Source organism: Colossoma macropomum, unplaced genomic scaffold (assembly GCF_904425465.1).
Source record: "Colossoma macropomum unplaced genomic scaffold, Colossoma_macropomum, whole genome shotgun sequence".
NCBI lineage: Eukaryota > Metazoa > Chordata > Actinopteri > Characiformes > Serrasalmidae > Colossoma > Colossoma macropomum.
This window is the reverse complement of record NW_023494804.1, coordinates 1,085,102-1,107,837: the sequence shown is the minus strand read 5'-3', so window position 1 is coordinate 1,107,837 and position 22,736 is coordinate 1,085,102. Positions and strand designations below refer to the sequence as shown.

General features: G+C 42.0%; 1 protein-coding gene across 1 annotated transcript; it reads left to right on the top strand.

The window, feature by feature from the left end:
* Positions 1-365: 365 nt before the first annotated feature.
* fhl1b (four and a half LIM domains 1b) lies at positions 366-22,477 on the top strand. The gene is made up of 6 exons (XM_036595214.1): positions 366-442; positions 16,927-17,089; positions 19,414-19,588; positions 20,462-20,631; positions 20,981-21,167; positions 21,474-22,477. Exons 2-6 carry the CDS (start codon positions 16,934-16,936, stop codon positions 21,626-21,628), a joined length of 843 nt encoding a protein of 280 aa, XP_036451107.1. The 5' UTR covers positions 366-442; positions 16,927-16,933; the 3' UTR covers positions 21,629-22,477.
* Positions 22,478-22,736: the final 259 nt, after the last annotated feature.

The window sequence follows — 22,736 nt, the reverse complement described above, 5'->3', positions numbered from 1 at the left end:
CTGAATCTGTAATCGGAACGAATTCAATCGGATTGGCAAAAATCTTTGCATGTAAACACAGACAGTGTTACTGCAGCACTGAGAATGATCCACCACCCAAATAGTACCTGCTCTGTGAGGGTCCATGGGGGTCCTGACCACTGAAGAACAGGGTAACAAAGTATCAGAGAAACAGATGGACTACAGTCTGTAACTGTAGAACTCCAGAGTGAAACTATGTGTATATATGTATATGTATACACTATAATAATAAAAGCTGTTTTAGCCATAGTATCGTTTGTGGTACCGGGCGCAGCGATACTGACCTCGGTATCGATCCAACTCCAGACAGTGTCTGTGTCCCGCCCCGTGCGCGAGCACAATGCACACGCCTGCAGCGCGAGCTCAGAGAGCAGAACAGAAGGGGTTCCAGCGCGTGCAGCAGCAGCAGCAGGAGGACGAGGTGAGTCTGTCTGCTTGTTTATTTGTTTGTTTGTTTGTTCACTGCAGCCTGATGAGTCTGGCCGGGCGCACGTGCAGCGACTCAGTGTGATTAATGCACGCCAGCTCAGTGGAAGCGTATTTATTATTGCACAACCCAGTTTCTGAGGAAAGGCGCGCGCACACCTTTATGACGCGTTTTATTATCACACAGAAGAGCTAACACTATGTGTGTGTGTGCATGTGTGTGTGTGTGCGTGTGTGCGTGTGTGTGTGTGTGTGCTTTGGCCATTCAGGTTATACTGGTCTAATAGGCAGATGTAAACATCATAAACCTCCTCATAGTCAGCTAATGCAATAAAACAGTGCACTGTGGGTAATGAAGTCCACCTGAAGTGCCTGCAAACAGTGCAGAAGGTATCTAAAAGTTGTGAACCCTAACAGCAGGAGTGATGATGAAGGGCTGTTATGGTTTCTCTATTGAGATTATTAGAATTTAAGGCACAAAACATTTACTTTTCCAATAAACTGGTCGTTTTCATGATAATAGTGCATATTTTAAATTCCCTTCCTGCCCTATATTCTGAATAAAGTCCTTCTAAAGGCCATGTATGGCTTGTTATTTGTCATTTAAATTCATTTAAGCCTTTTACACTCAATTAATCATCAAAATAACCTGTAGATTGCTCTCCGGAGTCAGGCGGATACGTGTGTTTGTGAAGGGAAGGAGGGATGGAGGCAGAGCTGTGAGGAGATGGGCGTTGGGCAGCTGCAGGAATGTTCTGCATGTGGGCGATTAAAAGTGTCTGTAACAGAAAATCTGTTTCTTATTTAGCTTTTTCACTCCAGAGACGAAGAGGAGGGTCAGTTATTCTACAGTAGAAGCCACTGCTGGACTCTGCTGCAGAGCCAGTGAGAGAGAAACACAGGACAATATGAATTATTAGCCACAGTTACACAGAGAGGGAGAACATGGGTAGGAAATAATATCATAAAGGTGATTCAGAGTGGTTTGGTGTGAAATGGTTCAGATGTCTTTACGGTGGTGGTGATAGGAACCAGGGGTCGCCATGACTACAACACAGATATAGACATTTTATTTACTATCCAGAACCACCAGTGAACCTACACGAGTCTTCTGAGTCTATATGGAATGTTGATGATGGAAAATAGTGGAAAATCTGAAATAATAAGTTTTCTTTGGGGACTATTTTGCCTCACAGCGCCCTGCATGTATCCCTCCACCATGAATGGAGTTTAAGTTCTCTAAACTATCATAAAACAGTGTCTCAGTCATCAGGCAGTGAATTCATAACCATTTCATGTAGGAACTTTCTGTGAGGGAGCTTTTAGAGGTGGACGTCTGGTTCCTATCACCACCACTGTGAACAGTTCTAACTCGGTCAGTTTCTCTAAAATAATTTAATTACGCAGAGATTTTGAAAATTTGAAAAATCGCTGAAGTTCTCCTTTATGAGGCAGTTTTGACCCTCATTGACTGAAACTCAGTGGCAGTTTGTGCACAAATGAGTGCAGATTGCAACTTCTTGTTCACAGAATTATTGAAATAATGAATAAAACATCTTAAAATACATTTAATATTTAATTACACACTATATAAAATAACAAAAATGTAAATATCACAGCTGATTCCAAACTTTTGAACACTACTGTATGCATACAGTATGTGAAGTATACGTGATTAAAAATTCTGATGTACATTCAAATGTACTTTTTTACTAGTTGTTGCATTTAGAACATTATTTTGGGTGGATTTTCCCTCTAAACTCATGTTTTAAGAAGCAAAAATGTTAATTATGGGGCCATTTTAGCTGTTTACCTCTGGTTATTTCTGACCACAGAGAAAATGTCTGTCCTTTTCAGTGAAATAGTCCCGTTGTTGTTTTCTGTCTCTGTATATCTGCACTTCACAGCTGTACATGTTCACGTCATGCTGGTCTTACTCTGCTGAGCCAGATCACTGAATGCTTCACACTGTCCGTCTCTAATTTACATAGTATTTTCATTTAATAATGTCATTGTGTCTGAAATTTTAGATTTGTATCTTCATTCATTTCTGTGATGTAGAGTTTTTTAAAAATGGGCGTGGTCTTAATTTTTGCTATGGAGCACTTTGGGACCGTGGAATTTTTTTGTTTTGTAAAACTCAATGTGTTTCATGCTTTATTAAATGTAGCTTGGCTGAAGAGACTCATTTCATATTTGGTACATCTGTTAAGTGAAATCTGTTCTTTTCAACACACTTAAGATGGTTCTTCAAGGGTTCTTTCATAAAGAAAATGGTACTATATAGAACCATGAACACTCAAAGAACCCTTTGCATGATTAAAGGGTTCTTTGCATCATGAAATGGCTATTCAGATTGATGGAGAATGGGCTGTTGATGGTTCTATACAGAATCTTTTTAAATTGGTTCTATATAGCACCCACAGGGTTCTTCTATAGTAACAGGCTTCTATTGTTGCCCATTTTGCTGCTTCATGTTTCTATATAGAACCATTTTCTTACTAAAGAACCCTTGTAGAACCACTATTTTTAAGAGTGAAGAGTGAACATTCTTTTGTGGTAGACGTAGTCAGACATGAGCGATATGCCTTTGAAATGTTGCTGGAGTGTGTTTTTTATATTTACCAGTTAATAAATGAGAATCCTTTATTACTGTAGGATTAATATCTACCGTCCAGCAGTGGACTGTAATACGAGTAATGAATGCTAAAATCTGGAAGATCTAATGTGCTTCAGTGTGGAAATATAGAGGGCCAAAGTTTTTTCACCAGTTTGTGTTTGTTTTGGAAGTTAACCACACATTGAATGGCTCATGTCCTGCATATTTTTATCCTACTTTTTCCCTTCAGGCCACTTATGACATTTGTGTGGTGATTTGTATCAAAAACAGTTCATTTCATACAGGCACAATCAAACAGGCTGTTTTTGTTACTGTGCCTTTAAGACTGATCTATGTAAACTGATTGATTGGCTATCCTGTATTGTGTCTCCTTCAAAAAGCAGTCTCCTTATACTTTACTATGGATGGGCGGGGCTAAACTGCTGTAGGCTAACTGGGCGGGGCTAAACTGCTGTATGTTGAATGGGTGGGGCTAAACTGCTGCAGGCTGAATGGGAGGGGCTAAACTGCTATAGGCTGAATGGGTTGGGCTAAACAGCTGTAAGCTGGATGGGCGGGGCTACAACTGCTGTTGGTTGAATGGGCGGAGCTACAACTGCTGTTGGCTGAATGGGCGGGGCTTTAACTGCTGTAGGCTGAATGGGTGGGGCTAAACTGCTGTAGGATGAATGGGTGGGGCTAAACTGCTGTAGGATGAATGGGCGGGGCTAAATATTACTTACTTATTTTAAATTGGAATTTTTCCAATTTTTTTCATTTTTGAACCCTTGCATGTAACATAAATCGTTAAAGTTTGAAAATATTTAATTTTGTACCTTTTTTAGTTATTTAAAAAAACACGGCCACGCCCACATTTTAAAGGCCTGAAGGTAATGAAGATACAAGCCTACAGTTTTCTGTTGGGCACAGTGACGTTATTCAGTGACAGCATTAGTCTAATCTGAGATAGTCAGTCTGGAATTCTGTCTCATTGCTGGTTAATTTAAGGCGGATTCCAGCCGAACGCTCTGTGCTTCAGGGCTTTAACCCAGACTGAGGACACACGACAGAGACTCAGCTGATGGCAGTGAGAGAACCCCAAGGCCCCCAGTCTGACTGCAGCATTGTCTCTAAGGTCTCATGTGTGATTTAGTCACTGCTGTAATGTTTACTGATAAATCCTGCGCGTTCAGGAAATATTTCTGATCTAATCTACTGGCTGCTGCAGCGAGTCACAGCGAGTGAGTCTCTGTGTTTTTCCTTTCTGCCCCAGGCTGTCAGACTGAGTTCTGAGGTGTGTCCTGAGTTGCTCCTTTAACAGCGTTTCCCCAAAACCACAAATCATTATTACTCAACATTAGAGCCGTCACTATAACTTCATTAATAAATACGGTGATATTAAAGGGCCCATATCATGGAAAACCGATGCTGTGTCTGATAGATTGTAAACACTTTCAAAACGTACTCACTCCATACAGCCCATACGTTAAAACTGAGCTGCAGGCCTTATTTACACATTTACATTTATCCACCCATTCAGCCAACAGCAGTTCATGCAGAAGTTATGAGGAGTGTTGCACCCCAGACTGCATGGAGCTCAGCCAATCAGAACAGAGCTCATTTACATATATCAGTCTTAAAGGTAACAAAAATTACATAAAGGCACTTTTACATGTTATGATTAAAGACTTTATTGTTCCAGGGAAAATACTTTAAACATATTTTTACATGGACTTTGAGAATAAATGTCGGCTATAATAAAGGCCGTGTTAGTCTTTAATCCTCAGTGTGCCTTGGTGTGAAGTGAACTTATATTGGGATAGCCAGCCTTGTTACCAGAGAGCACCTTACTGCCTCTCCATCATACACCTGGAAGGAGTCACCTGAGGTCACCAATCAGCCTCTATTTAATAGACACGTTTCTGTGCAGCATCATCACAGCGATGCGCACAACTACGGGGGAGAAAGCAACATGACACGACACAGTTAACTGCCCGACCGCAGAGACGATGGTTGCAGGATGTTTAGCTCTCAGTAATTTCTCTCCATCACTGGGAACTGATTTACTGAGGTAATCAGCAACTCCCAGTGTTTCCATCCCCTCACTGTATCAGACCTAACGAGCTCGTAAACTCTGCTTGAACATCCGACAAAGTTGTGTTTACAACTGGTAATCTTGGGATTCTATATGATACATGAGGTTACGAGATGTGGCATATAACAAAAAGCGCTAAACTTGCAGTGAAAGTGAAGCAAGAGGCCACATTACAGAATCATCTTAACTCTGAAATCTGCTCTGTTTGGTCTCCATGACGACTTCAGTACGGACTGAATTTGATACAGTAGCTGTTACAGAATAACAGTTCCTACCTTCATCATCTCATCATGAACTCCAGATAAGAAAACAGCATCACACAAACATCCTAACTAGACTAAACCTCCTAAATCCTGTCCTAACTTTAGGATGAACCCCAACAGGGTCCTCACTTCTGTTTAAGGTCCGTTTCTATGGTTTTTAGGCAGCTGAGTCAGCAGCATAGTTCACTACCAGCATAATGAGCTCCATTTATTCCTACTGTAAAACGCTGCTTTCACTGTGAGATGATTTTCTTTTCTAACTCTGCGTTTTAAAGATCTCAGACGCTGCAGACTCGATCTCCACCGCCCCTCTGATCACCTTCGTGTGTTAATGTTGATGATGAAATATTACAGTGATGGTGGTGAATAATGAGGAGGCGGAGCTGAACGTGTGTCTGTTTATTAGGAGGAGTAACGTTAGCGTGCTCGGCTAAAGCGTTTGGGAAATGGAGACTGAAACTGGGGAGCGGCGACACTCTGATAAACAGCAGGGGGCGCTCTCACAGCATTCACCACTTACAGTTTATCACACTTTAGTTCTGTTTGACCTTTTTTACATCAGTAACAGCAGCTTAACTCACATTTTAACATTATTTTTGATGACGTGTTTACGTTTCAGCTGTGTGTGTATGGTCGGTTGCTAGGCAACAGACATGACAGTTGATTAATACACTTCGATCAAGTAGGTCAAAATGTCCTAACTGGAGATGAGATGCTGTAAGATGAGATAAAATTCCTAAACTAAGAGCAGATTTGCTTCTGTAATATGAATCTGTGTAAAACCTTATCTTGACCTGTCAGATCCTAACTTAGGACAAAAACAGGAAGTTACTGTAAGTTTCTGTAATGCGGCCCCAGAAAACTAGCCAGTCCAGATAGTCAACTATTGTTAGCTAATGTTTTACAAAATTCATATCAATATGGCCACATGCATGTTAGAAAACAGCAACGCTGTCGACAAAACAGCGTTTCACTGTAGGAGATGAGAGAGGTTGGAAAATGTTCATGTACAAATGAATTATGACTGTGTTTGGTTCATAAACTCACATCTAAGGTAATAAGAGCTCAGGGGATAGTAAAATATGTGGGATATGGGCCCTTTAATGCTCACATATGCTGTGCTGTGTATGGTGAGCAGCGCCTGAGAGAACTGGACATTTTCTGTGAATGTAATGGGCAGTGAGGGGTTCTGATTGGGGCTGCAGTCAGTGAGTCTCAGTAGAAGCTGTTCTGAGGGCTGTTCTTCGGAGAACGTCTCTTACAGATCTTCAGTTTCCCCTTTACTGCCTGACTGGGCCTCTCTGAACGCGTATGTGGAAGCCATTACGGTGATGACTCATGGGAATTTGTTCTCCACACCAGCGTTCCTGCTGTTCCTGCTACATGATCCTGCTCTCCACTGCACTCGCTCACGGCTGAACATGCTCTGCTCCGTGTCCGTCCACACCGGGTTCCGTGTAGTTTTTCAGTTTGTCACTGTTGAAGTTGTCATGGTAAACGTGGGGTCATTTTAACCCCTTAAACTCTGCTTTAAGGGGTTAAAGGAGGGTCTGTATGGGGGTCCACACCACAGTTCATCACTGTCATCACTACAGGACGTCCTTTAGTTCATAGCAGATACTGAATAATTCATAACAGATACTGAATAATTCATAACACATGTTGAATAATTCATAGCAGATTCTGAAAAAATCAAAGTAGATACTGAATAATTCATAGAAGATGCTGAATAATTCATAGTAGATACTGAATAATTCATAGAAGATGCTGAATAATTCATAGTAGATACTGAATAATTCATAGAAGATGCTAAATAATTCATAGTACATTCTGTTTTGTCCATTTCAGCAGCGGTTTCACTCAGACAGATTCTTTGTAGGTGTAACTGGTCAGTGAAGTGGTTGTGAGTGTGAGGTAGTGAGATGAGCTCTGAGCTCTGAGCTCTGTTATCTTAAGGGCGAGTTCAGATATGAAACGCTGACTCTGTGCTGTGATGTTTGCATCAGGGGCAGGAACCGAAATCAGTGTTGATAAGTTGATAAATTTACACCTGTTCTGTAGCGTCGCTCCAGGAAGTAGATCATTGTTCAAGCTGCGTTTTTGGACATTTCATAAAGCAATGAAAGCAGATGAGTTTTGATTATAAACAAAGTAGCCTTGTGCCATATACAGCTCATCTGATCAATCTATAAAAACACATATAGTGTGTTTACTTTGGTCAAATCATATCCCCCACCAGTCGCTTCTTTACCGAGATCTCCACTCAAACTCAAGAGGAGACGTGATGTTACAGGGCCCTTTGTCTTAGGAGTAACATCTGAGCAGCAGGCTGCACTTTTAAAGGGGAATTCCACCAAAATGCACAATTACCTGGTTCAGATGTAAACAGAGTGGCTCAGAGTGGTTTGGTGTGAAATGCTCTGTTCTAGAGAAACTGACCGAGTCAGAACTGTTCACAGTGGTGGTGATAGGAACCAGACGTCCACCTCTAAAAGCTCCCCCACAGAAAGTTCCTACATGAAATGGTTATGAATTCACTGCCTGATGACTGAGACACTGTTTTATGATAGTTTAGAGAACTTAAACTCCATTCATGGTGGAGGGATACATGCAGGGTGCTGTGAGGCAAAATAGTCCCCAGAGAAAACTTATTATTTCAGATTTTCCACTATTTTCCATCATCAACATTCCATATAAACTCAGAAGACTCGTGTAGGTTCACTGGTGGTTCTGGATAGTAAATAAAATTTGTCTATATTTGTGTTGTAGTCATGGCGACCCCTGGTTCCTATCACCACCACTGTAAAGACATCTGAACCATTTCACACCAAACCACTCTGAATCTCTCTGATTACAGCTCAATCACTGAGTTATGGGGAATTTGGTAAAAATCACTGGAGTTCCCCTTTAAGCTAATGTCTCCTTTGTTTTTTCCATCTGATCTCATTGTTGTCTGGGAGAATCCAGAGATATCAGGGAGATTTTCTCTCCAATGGGAGAACAGCTGCGTTTTGGTCACGGTGCTGATCGCTGGGTCATTGTGTTCCTTTAGCTGCATTAGCCTCGTAGCTCCAGTGCTACAGTGAACTATGACTTTAAGGTGTGTTTGTTTAGCGTGTTAGTGTTAGCGCTCCTGTTATCCCTCTCTGTTTTTCTCCAGCTTCCTGTTTCCACGCTTCCCTTCATTCTTTAGTGCAGAGTGCAGAGTTTTCCCAGCAGAGCTCAGTTACTGCACACACTCAGGTTACACACACTGCAGCTCCACCAAACGTCTTTATTTATGAACGCTATGGCGTCCAGCTGTGTGTGTGTCGTGTGCGTATGTGTGTGTGTGTGTGTGTGTGTGTGTGTGCATGTGTGTGTGTGTGTGTGCGTGTGTGTGTGCGTATGTGTGTGTGTGTGTGTGCGTGTGTGCGTGCGTGTGTGAGTGTGTGTGTGTGTGTGTGTGCATGTGTGTGTGTGTGTGTGTACGTGCGTGTGTGTGCGTGTGTGCGTGCGTGTGTGTGCGTGTGTGTACGTGCGTGTGTGTGTGTGTGCGTGTGTGTGTGTGTGCGTGTGTGTGTGTGTGTGTGTGTGTGCATGTGTGTGTGTGTGTGTGTGTGTGTGTGTGTGTGTGTGTGTGCATGTGTGCCGGGGAATGCTGTGGTTTTTGTGAAGGTGATGTTTTGAGCGATGATGTCATCGGCCAATTTCTAATTTCGCTGCGTTTTTCATTTAGCAGCAGAACGGAATGTCACCACACCCTTTTATGGGTCTGCAGAGAAAATCATGCTGAAGAGAACAACTAGAACATGCATGTTTAAAGGAGAAGTCCTCCAAGTTTTCAAAATCCATGCATATTTAAACAGTTAAGTTAAACAGAGTGGTTCAGATTGGTTCAGAGTGGTTCAGAGCGGTTCAGAGTGGTTCAGAGCGGTTTGGCGTGAAACGCTCTGTTCTAGAGAAACCGAGTCAGAACTGTTCACAGTGGTGGTGATAGGAACCAGACGTCCACCTCTAAAAGCTCCCTCACAGAAAGTTCCTACATGAAATGGTTATGAATTCACTGCCTGATGACTGAGACACTGTTTTATGATAGTTTAGAGAACTTAAACTCCATTCATGGTGGAGGGATACATGCAGGGCGCTGTGAGGCAAAATAGTCCCCAAAGAAAACTTATTATTTCAGATTTTCCACTATTTTCCATCATCAACATTCCATATAAACTCAGAAGACTCGTGTAGGTTCACTGGTGGTTCTGGATAGTAAATAAAATGTCTATATCTGTGTTGTAGTCATGGCGACCCCTGGTTCCTATCACCACCACTGTAAAGACATCTGAACCATTTCACACCAAACCACTCTGAATCTCTCTGTCCACTTAATTACAGGGGGAATTTTGGAAAATCCCTGGAATTCCTCTTTAATAATCACTAGTTGTGCACACTATTACTTATTTAGGAACGCATACATTATTGTCCATTATATCATGCTTTTAAATGCAATGTTATTTTTGTATAAGGTTAGCGTTGCCTCCACCTTTTTCTCCTGTAGCGTGGGCGTAGCGTCTGCTGTTCTGAGCATGCTCGGTTAGAGTGGCTGCTGTTTGCCTTGGCTGCCATGCTAACCCAACTGTGATCCAGATGCTGGTGCATGAGGTCATCCAGAACGCAGACTCCAGACTCCAGTCTCAACACTTTCCCCACAGCGCACATATTTCACCCAGGGGGGTGTGGGGGTGGAGGGGGGTCTTCTGGGCACAGTGAAACCAGAGCTAACCTTTCACACTGTCCCACATTTTTAGCGTCAGTTCTGTTCGCTTCTCTTTAAATGGTTCTTTTCAGTCTTGCGTAACGTCTCACCATTCGTCTGTTCTTGTTTGTCCCCCTTTAAGTGATCATAGTCTGTCTCCAGTACGAGTTCTTCATTTTTCAGGAGATGTTTGTGAGGAGATTAGATGTAAGATAATCCACTTGCATAATGAAGAAGGAAGTCAAAGGAAAACACAGGAGTTTCCAAACCTGGAGATCAAAAACTGATTAAAAGCTCCAGAGAAAATGTGGCTCCTAACAACCACCTGGAAGAGCTGGTCGACCCTAAAACTGCCCCATAAACAGCACTTAAAGCTTTCATCTTTGAGAGAGAGGAGAAAATCAAGCTGCTTCAGATCTGAAAACATCCACAGGTGTTTCTGTCCATCCTTCCACTGTGAGAAGACGACTCAGCGCTGTGGGTCTGAAAGGATGTGTAGCTGTCAAGAAGAACCTCACTGAGAAAAGGAGACGGACACATCAAACAAAGAAGCTGACCAGAAGTAGTCCAGACCTCAACACCACTGAATGTGTTTGATTACTTCAGAAAATGATCAACCAGCTTCTAAGACTGAACTTTGGAGGTGTGTCTGCAGATTCTTTGAGGAACTGAAGGTGAGTCTCCTGAAAAGAACGCAAGCTGGAACTGTAACCGTTTTCCTCTCGTGGTACCAGATCATCTGCGCCGTTAATCGCCTCTGATCGAGCTCCCGACCTGCAACATCACTTCAGATCGTGATAATTTGTTGGAAAGGATGAATCAGGGTTAAAATCAGGCTACAAATCTTGAAGTGCAGGCTCAGCCTAACAGTGCACTTGTTTGGGCAAAGATCATATAAAGGTATCTTCTCTGGTTTGGGCCTCAGAGCTACCCACAGTGATGAGGTCAGCGTCATTATGTTTGATGGACGTTAGCTCTTTTCCTGTTGTGTGATTACGAGGTGGATGGACGGATGCTGGTGTGGGAGTGATAGAACACCAGCCTCTCCATTAAGTACCTTCCAGAGGAAACACTGTGGAGTTGAGCAGTGATCTAGAGTGGCTAGGTTCTCCTTTAAACATCTCCCCTTAGTGCAGCATGAACACCAATCAGTCCACAAATCGCTGGCTCCACTGAAGCCAGATTAATCAGTTTTGTTCCCGCAGGAACTTCTGCAGCTGCTTGTAAAAGCATGCAGGCGAAATGAGATCATTGGGAAAAGCTCATTGTATGGACATTACAGAGCGTGTTACGGGCCGTGTTTACCACAGCTGCTCGCCAGGAGCAGAACAGCTCCAGAGAAACTGCACTGAAGTGAAAAACGTGTCAGAATCTTATTTAATGAAAACTTAAAGCATGGAGCCAAAAATACAGCTGAGCCATAGTGAAAAAGTATCCATACTCTTATAAAAGATGGTTCTTTAAGGTTCTTAGTAAAGAAAATGGTTCTTTATAGAACCATGAACATTTACAGAGCCCTTTGCATGATTAAAGGGCTCTTTGCATGATGACATGGTTCTTCAGATGGATGGAGAATTCACTGTAAATGGTTCTATATAGAAACTTTTTCAAAAGGGTTCTATACACCTCAAAAAAGGGTTCCACTCTAAAAATGTTTTGGGACTATATCAAACCCTTGCTAAGAGTGTACATATAAGTGTGTATATATACTGTGGGTGGTTTAATTCACAACAATAAGTATTTGGTTGAAGGTTTTTATAAAAACAATAAACTAATAAAAACATCCTTTGAGCTTCGTACAAACAGGGATGCAGGAAGGTGTTCTAAGCAGGGGGTTTTAAGCAGCGTATATGTGACGCGACCGATGATGTCATGTAAAATGATTTGCCCTTTTTTTTGTGCTAATTTACTATAATGTACAATATTGTACTATAATAAGGCGAAAGATGGCAATATAATCATCCATCTGACACATCAAACCACTGCCCTCGTTCTGGATGAACTTCAAATCCACTTCACCTCCTAACAGGCCCAGTTTATTACACACCTCTATAATCTAAGAACAGCTCAGCCAGTTTGCACTGAGGTCCCTGTAGTTACTGCATAACAAGCTTTAATATAGACTGAGACTGAGATTTTAGGGGTCAAACAGTGCAGCTACAGCGGTTTACTGTAAAATATATAAAATAAGCAGTTAGCATGGCGCTAACTGCCTGCCTAAATCACACACCCACCTCAAACTGTGTGGAGGTGCTCTGTATCTCTGATAGTCTTGATTCTGTGGTTTCTGACTCACTGTTATCTATGAACATGGACTAAAGTACATTAGCATAGCTGATAACAGTAGCAGCAGCAGCTGAACGCTGGATTTTGTCTGTGCTTTTGTTTGTTTTTATTCCTCTTAAGCCAGATGTGAGGAAACCTCACAGGAGACGCAGTGTAGATTAGAAGAAGGTGTGTGCTGCTGTGTGAGGCTGATAAAGAGGAACACGGCAGATAGGAGAACATGGAGAACGGAGAGCAGAGCAGAGGGAGGCGCTGGGCCTCGGCGAGCTCGGCTCCTGCAGGGAGGACTCAGATGTTTTTGGAGTTTAGTGAGGGTCTTGGGGCCTTTTCCACTGTTCAAATGTTTGCTCACGGTTTTATGTGAAGTTTGACCTAACTTTGCTCATAAAAGCGAGCAGTTCAGACGTTAGAATGTGACGCAGGAAGAGAAAACGGATCAGAGTTTTCATCCCTGAACGCTTTTGGACACAGTAATGTGTTCAGAGCGCTGGACGCTACTGATAAACATCAACATTGAGCATGTTTACATGCACTCAATCATCCGATCATAATCTGATTTCGGCAGTTATCTGATTGTAAACATGTTAACACCATACTCTGATCTAGAAATCCGATTAAGAAATCTGACAAAGAGGCTGGATTTTAGCTCAGTAATCAGATTTCTCAGTGCATGTAAACTCTTACTCTGATTTCTTTCGGATTTCTCAGTCTGCGCATGCGGAGATCAGACAGTGGGCCCAGCAGTGCTGCGAGATGATAGATATAGGATATAAAGGATACAATATTCATAAAGGATATAAGAAGATTCATAATTTCAAGTAAAACGTCACGTCTTCTTCTGTAAGTTTATTGGCTGGTTGCAAAGCAGAAATCTGATTACTGCCTGACTTATAAAGATCCGGAGTTTCCCCATTATCTGATCACTGAAGTGCATGTAAACGTGTTCATCGGATTACTGACAAAACCTGATTTTTTCAGTATACTGGTTTAGCTGACGTAGTGCCCGGCGCTAACAGAGCGCAGGGCCTTGAGCTGAAAGTGAGGAATCTGGCAGGTCTGCAGATCAGCATGGCGCTGAAACTGGAGGCCATTGAAGATAAACATGCCAGCTTCCTCTCTGTCTGTCAGAGACCTGTCAGCGTTCCTCAGCTCACCACACTCACATTCCGGGCATATTTCAGAGCCATTCAGCCAAAACCACACGCAGGCGGCTTTTAGGTCCCGTCAGGCTGCTGCATTATGTCCCATATGTGTTATGAAGGCCTATATGTAGGTATATATTAGTATATGTTAGTCAGTTCATGTACTGGTTGTGTATAACATGCTCTGATTATAGTACATATATTTAAGTATCTACATGCAATAATAATGTTTCATATATACAATATATAAGCACACTCTTAAAAAAGATGCTGTGTTGTGTGTGGTTCTATATATCACTAAAAATGGTTCTGTTGTTACTAACTTGACATCTTAACAACAGCAGAACCCTTCTTGATGCTATAGAGAACACTATATGAGTGTATAAGTACACTTTTAAAAAAGATGGTTTTTCAAGGGTTCTTTAGTAAAGACAATGGTTCCATATAGAACCATGAACACTCATAGAACCATTTGCATGTCTAAATGGTTCTCTGCATGGTGAAATTATTCTTCAGATTGATGGAGAATGTGTTGTATATGGTTCTATATAGCACCAAAAAGGGTTCTGCTACTGTTACAAGCTTGACGTCATAACAGTAGCAGAACCCCTTTGGTGCTATAGATAACCCTTATCAAAAAGGGTTCAATCTGAAGAACCATTTCAATGTAAATAACCATTTCACCATGCAAAGAACCCTTTAACCATGCAAATGGTTCTTTGAGCATCCATGGTTCTATATGCAATCATTGTCTTTATTGACAAGACTTGCTTGAAGAACCATCATAGAGTATGTAAGTAGCTATATGTAATAATAATATGCCACATTATTTTGTACGTATATATATTTATAGTATAGTGCGTGTATATATATAGTTTTGCAATAATAGTATGTTCCATATATATATATATATATATATATATATCATCTATATATATATTATATATCATATATATATATATATATATATCAATTATATATATATATATATATATATATATATATTCAAAACAAACGCTCATAGGTCCTGCTGCTCTCAGGGCTCCGGCTCTTTTCTCTGTCTGATCTTATTCCTGTGGGTGAATGGACAGACAGAATGGTCCAGATGATCTAATAAAACCAGATGTTTGCATGTAATCTATTTTATATCAAATAATTGCACTTACTCAGCATCCTGTTTGATTTCCTGAGCTCTTGCACTGTATTATTTGATTAGACCTGATAAATGGACGGACTGATTCAGTTAGAGGAGGCGGCGGGGCTCCATAGTTCCATGGCAAACTGCCTTTATTCTTAAAGGAATATTCTACTGGTTTTATCCTGATCTCTATCTGCTATATGTGTATCGTACAGTTTATTATCACATACAGTAACTTCAACACGTCTCACTGAACTTAGAAAATAGCAGAAAACTCACTGACTCCAAACTGACTGACTCTAAATGCACTGACTCTAAACTCACTGACTCTAAACTCACTGTAATGTAGAAGTCAAAGCTGAGTTCTGGTAAATGGTGTGATGAGGAGACAGACTGGGAGAATGTTCTCACTAAAGCTGCTCCTATGAGGTTTTATCTGTCTTTACCACACCAGAGCAAAACGGAAAAAAGTAGTTCCGGTTACTTTAGCAGGGCAGAGCATGTGAGCCTCTGCTCACACCACTGTGCTGGTAACGAATTACTGAAAAACTTGTCCCATCTCTGAAAGAATCAATTATACAGATTTACAGTCTTAAATATTTTGTACATGAACGTTTAACCTCATATCTAACCTCTCTTGATTAAACAGGCTGTTTTTGTTGCTGTGCCTTTAAGACTGATATATGTAAATGAGCTCTGAGTTGTTCTGTATTGAGCATCATTCAAATAGCAATCCATCCTGAAACATTAACTTCAGCTTCAGTGGGTGGAGCTAAACCACTGAAGGCTGAATGGATGGGGCTAAACTGCTGAATGCAGAATGGGTGGGGCTAATATGCTTTAGGCTGAATAGGTGGGGCTAAACTGCTGTACAATAAATGGGGGGGCTAATCTGCTGTAGGATGAATGGGTGGGGCTAAACTGCTGTAGGATGAATGGGTGGGGCTAAACTGCTGTAGACTGAATGGGTGGGGCTAAACTGCTGTAGGCTGAATGGGGGGCTAATCTGCTGTAGGCTGAATGGGTGGGGCTAAAGTGCTGTAGTTTGAATGGGTGGGGCTAAACTGCTGCAGGCTGAATGGGCGGGGCTAAACTGCTGAATGCAGAATGGGTGGGGCTAAAATGCTTTAGGCTGAATGGGTGGGGCTAAACTGCTGTAGGCTGAATGGGCGGGGCTGAACTGCTGAATGCAGAATGGGTGGGGCTAATATGCTTTAGGCCAAATGGGTGGGGCTAAAGTGCTGTAGTTTCAATGGGTGGGGCTAAACTGCTGAATGCAGAATGGGTGGGGCTAATATGCTTTAGGCCGAATGGGTGGGGCTAAAGTGCTGTAGTTTCAATGGGTGGGGCTAAACTGCTGAATGCAGAATGGGTGGAGCTAAAATGCTTTAGGCTGAATGGGTGGGGCTAAACTGCTGTACTGAATGGGGGGGCTAATCTGCTGTAGGCTGAATAGGTGGGGCTAAACTGCTGTAGGATGAATGGGTGGGGCTAAACTGCTGTAGGCTGAATGGGTGGGGCTAATCTGCTGTAGGCTGAATGGGTGGGGCTAAACTGCTGTACGATGGATGGGGGGCTAATCTGCTGTAAAATGACTGGGGGGCTAATCTGCTCTAGGCTGAATAGGTGGGGCTAATCTGCTGTAGGATGAATGGGTGGGGCTAATCTGCTCTAGGATGAATAGGTGGGGCTAATCTGCTGTAGGATGAATGGGTGGGGCTAATCTACTGTAGACTGAATGGGCGGGGCTAAACATAAATGGCTATGTTTACATACTTCAGCTCAGAGTTTTCTCTGATGTGGGCCCTTTAATACACTCACTGAGTTCTCTCCTCTGCTGTGTTTCTAGTGAACACTTCCTGCTCTCAGGTCGAGCCGATCTGTGTACCTTCTGTTTACTTTTTGTTGCCTGTAGTTACACCACAGAGGCAGTCAGTCATGAGTGATGTTTTACTTGTCTGTGCGTTGCAATAAAAGAGGAACAAACACTTTCTTATCAATGAAAGGCTCTTGGCGCTGCTTCCCAGGGCGTTTCTCAGCTTGTCGCTCAGACCGACTGTGGGAGTGAGAGAGAAACGCTTTTGCAGCAACCGACCTGGAAAAATGAGTCACAGTGTAATCAGGCATTAGGTCACCAGGCTGAAGTGATGTCGCTTCCTTGACCTTCCTTTATAGCCCAGATGTGATCATTAACAGTCGTTCTTTCCTCTCCGTCCGTCTGCAGAGCCGCCATGACGGACCGATTCGACTGTTTCTACTGCCGCGAGGACCTCGGGGGCAAGAAGTACATTAAAAAGGACGACAAGCCCGTCTGCGTGCGCTGCTTCGAGAAGTTCTGCGCCAACACCTGCACAGAATGCCGCCGGCCGATCGGCACAGACTCTAAGGTGAGACCAGGAGCTCGGAATTAGGACAGAGCCCAAACACGGGGAGATACCAACAGGAAACACTGTGAAAAAGTCTGTTAATTAATAACAGAATGAGTTCAGCTGGTAGAGCCTGACAGTCAAAGGACACTTAGTACACCAAAGTCACAATAAGAAGATAAGATATGATATTATGGAAGAACAGATAAACAGACGTACGTCTGTGTTTAGCCCTCATGAGAGATGATTTTATGCATGTACTTTTGCCTGTAGGCAAGACAGTTTTACCTTTGTAAAAATGCCTTTACTTGCAAGGCATTTATACCTGTGAGGCATCTTTACCTGTAAGATATCTTTACCTTTAGGGCATATTTACCAGTAAGGCATCTTGATCTGCAAGGCATTTATACTAGTAAAGCATCTTTATCTGCAAGGCATTGATAAGATGAATGGGTGGAGCTAAACAGCTGTAGCTGAATGGTGGAGCTAAACTGCTGTAGCTGAATGGTGGAGCTAAACTGCTGTAGCTGAATGGTGGGGCTAAACTGCTGTAGCTGAATGGTGGGGCTAAACTGCTGTAGGCTGAATGGGTGGAGCTAAACTGCTGGAGGCTGAATAGGTGGAGCTAAACTGCTGGAGGCTGAATGGGTGGAGCTAAACTGCTGTAGACTGAATGGGCGGGACTAAACTGCTGTAGACTGAATAGGTGGAGCTAAACTGCTGTAGGCTGAATGGGCGGGGCTAAACTGCTGTAGGCTGAATGGGTGGGGCTAAACTGCTGTAGCCCGAATGGGTGGAGCTAAACTGCTGTAGGCTGAATGGGCGGGGCTAAACTGCTGTAGACTGAATGGGTGGGGCTAAACTGCTGTAGGCTGAATGGGTGGAGCTAAACTGCTGTAGACTGAATGGGCGGGACTAAACTGCTGTAGACTGAATAGGTGGAGCTAAACTGCTGTAGGCTGAATGGTGGAGCTAAACTGCTGTAGACTGAATGGTGGAGCTAAACTGCTGTAGACTGAATGGTGGGGCTAAACTACTGTAGACTGAATGGGTGGGGCTAAACTGCTGTAGACTGAATGGGTGGAGCTAAATACCTGTAGACTTAATGTGTGGAGCTACACTGCTGTAGGCTGAATGGGCGGGGCTAAATTGCTGTAGTCTGGATGGACCGTAAGGCATTTTTACTTTAAAGGTATCTTCAGCTGTAAGGCATATTTACCAGTAAGGCATCTTGATCTGCTAGGCATTTATACTAGTAAACTGTCTTGATCTATAAGGCTTTTATACCAGTAAGCCATCTATATCTGTAAGGCATTTATAGCAGTAATGCATCTTTATCTGTAAGGCAGTTATACCAGTAAGACACCTTCACCTGTAAGGCATTTATACCATGACGGCATCTTTATATGTAAGGTATTGATACCAGTAAGGCATCTTTGTCTGTAAGGCATCTTCACTTGTAAGGGATTTGTACCGGCAATGCGTCTTCACCTGTAAAGTGTCTTTACCTTTAGGGCACCTTTACCTGTAAAGCATCTTTGACTGTAAGGCATTTTTGACTATAAGGTGTATATATACTGCTAAGGTGTATTTACATGTAAGGCAACTATACCTGTAAAGTATCTTTACCTGTGAAGCATCAACGGTCAAAGTCATCTTCACCTGTAAGATATTTTCACCTAAGGCATCTACACCTATAAGGCATGTTTACCTTTAAGGTATCTTTATCTGAAATGTATCTTTAAGTATTTCAGCTGTGTGGTATTTTAACCACACAAGTACATATTTACCTGTAAAATGTCTTTATCTGTAAGGCATTTTTATCTGTGAAATGCCTTTACCTGCAAGTTATCTTTACCTTTAAGGCATCTTCACATGTGAGACAGATTACCTGTGATGCACTGTTGTGTGTAATAAGTCTTTACCTGTAAGCCATCCTTTCCTGTTCAGTATTTTTTCTCTGTAAGGTGTCTTCGTCTGTTAGGCATCCTTACCAGAAGGCTTATTTATCCGTTAAAGCTCATTTAGCTCTAAGCTGTTTTTAACTGTAAGGCATTACTTATAAGGCATCTTTACCTGTACGGTATCTTGAACTGTAAAGTATCTTCACTTGTAAGGGATTTAACCTTCAAGGCTTCTTTACATTCAAAGCATATTTACCTGTAAGTTCTCTTTACCTGTTGGCATTTTTACTGGTAGGACAATTTTACCTGTTCTTACCTGTAAGGAGTCTTTACTTGTAAAAGCATCACCAGCTGTAAGGCATCTTAACCTGTGAGGTTTCTTTACCTGTAAAGCCTGTTTACCTGTAACCTGTCTTTACCTGTAAGTCTCTCTCTCCATAGGAGCTTCACCATAAGGGCCGTTACTGGCACGAGGACTGTTTCCGCTGCTCTAAGTGCTATAAGAATCTGGCCAAGGAGGCGTTCAGCACTAAGGATGACCGGATCCTGTGTGGTAAATGCGGCTCGCGTGAGGACGCCCCCCGCTGCCACACCTGTTACAAACCCATTCTGGCAGGTACGGCACTGTGTGGGTCACAGCTGCACTGAGAGCAGCGAGGAGAGCCAGTTACGATCTTTACGAGTCATTAAACACAGTCAGCAGCGCAAAACTCACACACGGGAGTATTTAGGTGTTAATGAGCTTAACTCTGTTCCAGAGCTGGTCTTATCTAGAGCCTTTTGACTTTAGGAACCACTCAGAACACAGAAGGGTTTGTTTTGCACAGTAAACAAACAGAGCAAATACAGTTCTCAACCTGGACAGAAGTTCGTTCTGTCATTCTTTTTCCTTTATTTTCAGTGTTACTGACTCGCGAGGTCAGTTTGAAAGTACAACTGTGAATTACAACCGGAGTGATAGGCTGATTATTAAATTATTCATTTCAAAAATACAGTTAAAGTAAATCGTAAGAATGTCCTTAATGTCGCAGTGCTGTTAGCATGTTAGCTCTCCACAGCAAAGGAACCCTTATTATATTGTTTTTGAGATGGCTAACACGTTATTTGAATGGTTAAGTGAATGTTTTCTTATATTCAGTGCTGAATAATTCTATAAAATAAAGTTTAATTAAGAATTACAAGGGCTAAATTCCACCCCAGCCGTGGAATCAACCAGAACGTTTAAATAATGCTAAAATATCTCTGTTTTATTGTTTTTACTGCATTTGTAAACTCTGAACTAGCAGTAGCTTAACTGCAGTTTTACTGTATCGCTGCAGCTCTGGGGGTTAAATTTTAAACTCAGGAAGACTTCAACATAAAATACATAAACTATTCTCACCAGCCAAAACAGTGTTTAGCTCTTTCTCAGAAACAAATGAAGTGCTGTATTTAGTCGTGCTGGTGCTGTTGGGGTCTTTGTACAGATGTTTTCTCCTCTTGGCTGCAGGGACGGAGAGTGTGGAGTATAAAGGGAACTCGTTTCATGACGAGTGCTTCACCTGCTACCAGTGTAAAAAACCCATCGGCTCCCAGAGCTTCCTGACCAAAAACGACAACATCTACTGCAGCTCCTGCCACGAGAAGAAGTTCGCCAAGCAGTGCGCCGGCTGCAAGAAGGTGAGATAGAACCTTTAAAACTCGCTCTGAAATAATTAAAATTCGTAATTCATAGTAGACACTGAATAATTCATAGCAGATACTGAATAATTCATAGTAGATACTGAATAATTCATAGTAGACACTGAATAATTCATAGCAGATACTGAATAATTCATAGCAGATAGCAGATAATCATCCTTAAGATAATTAATTAGCCGTTTATTGTTTTCTTCTGAAGTGAGAGTGTGTAAACTGAGCTATATTAAGTGTGTTAAATGTGTGTGTGTGTGTGTGTGTGTGTGTTTTGTGTTGTGTGTGTTGTGTGTGTGTGTGGGTTTGTGTTTTGTGTGTTGTGTTGTGTGTGCAGGCCATTACGTCCGGCGGTGTGAATTATCAGGACCAGCCGTGGCACTCGGCCTGTTTTGTGTGCGTTTCGTGTCAGAAGCCGCTCGCTGGAACTCGCTTCACCTCCCATGAGGACAGAGTGTTCTGCGTGGACTGTTACAAAACCTGCGTCGCCAAAAAGTGCTCCGGCTGCCAGAACCCAATCACTGGTCAGTTACACACAAACACACACACAAAACTCACACACAACACAGACTTTGATTTTTTGCCAATTTTTTTTCTTTAAGACTGACTTTAATGCAACCTATTGCATGTTGTGAGTTGCCTGCAACATAATTTCTGTGCAACTTGACATTTGCAGCAACAACAGAGACGCCGTTCTCACTATTATAAGTCAGTGTAGCATCAAAATGATTTGGAAATTGATATTTTAGGATAAAATTCTCACATAACGTTGCTTTAAAAGTGTAAACTCTCCTGAATTCTGACTCCCGCTGTCTTGTTTTCACCTGCAGGGTTCGGAAAAGCCACTAACGTGGTGAACTATGAGGGGGGCACCTGGCATGATTTCTGCTTCAACTGCAGGAAATGCTCTCTGAACCTGGCCGACAAGCGCTTCGTCTCCAAAGACGGAGACATTTACTGCAGCGACTGCGCCAAAAAAGTGTAGATCAGACTGCAGAAGCAGAGAAATGGAGGTTTAATCAGAATAAGAAATAATAAAAGTTAAGCAACATTAATTTAGTCATATGCAAACACATCTCATAACAGCTTACTGTAACAGGAAAGCTCAACTGAGGAGACTAATATCGCTTTTTCTCGCAGGCAGCAAAATATAATCATTCACTCTCAGTTTTTGTGGGTCCATTTTTGATGTTTTTATTCAGATTGTGCTTCATTCCTCCACCAGGATCAGCCTGACTCGACCGTACAACTGAACCATTTTAGTTTGTAGATCATAAAGTTTCTCTTTGATTTTGATTGTCTTAATGAGAATAATCAGAAAATCTCCTCAGACTCACTCACACTGAAAACAGACCAGCTCTGAATAACTGCATCATTTCCACCTTGAGTTAAATATACTAAATCAGCCCTGCTACTGTCTTTCTGCTCGCCTGCGTTTGGCGCCGATCGTGCTGTGATATATTTAACGCTGTAGAACCGAGTTCAGCGCGGTGTTGTTTCCAGTGAGTGATAAACGAGGAAGGTGAGGTGTGTGTTTTGGTATTTCCTCAATGTGTTTTTCAGCCTCGCTTTCGTTCAGCACGTCAACTCAAGCAGCTTTTGTCTCAGACAGCATTTAACTGTGTCTTAAATATGTACTAATCAGGCTGATATATATGCATTAGATCACTATATGCAGCTTAATGTGTAGTAAACATTTCATAAATGGTCTTGATTGATACAAAACTGAAATAATCTCCTTTTTTGGATCATTGCATTCTCCACTTACTGCCTCCATGTCGTCTGCATCATGTGTTTGTGTATTGTTGGGAAAATAAATAAACAGTGAGATTCAGTTCTGTTTTTCTGCTGTAGTTTTTATTCGAGGTGTCACAACAGCGCCATCTGCTGCTCACATGCTGAAATCACACAGCAAAATGTGTATATGGAAGTCCAGAGGCCAGGACTGTTATCCTGAGATCATGACTTAAAGCTGGATGGGTGATTTTTAGAAACTAGGATGTGTGAGCTAGTTTTTTTTTTTTTAAATCCAACCAAAAACACACAACATGTTCAGAAAAGCATATTGTATTTTACTGTGACATCATTTATCA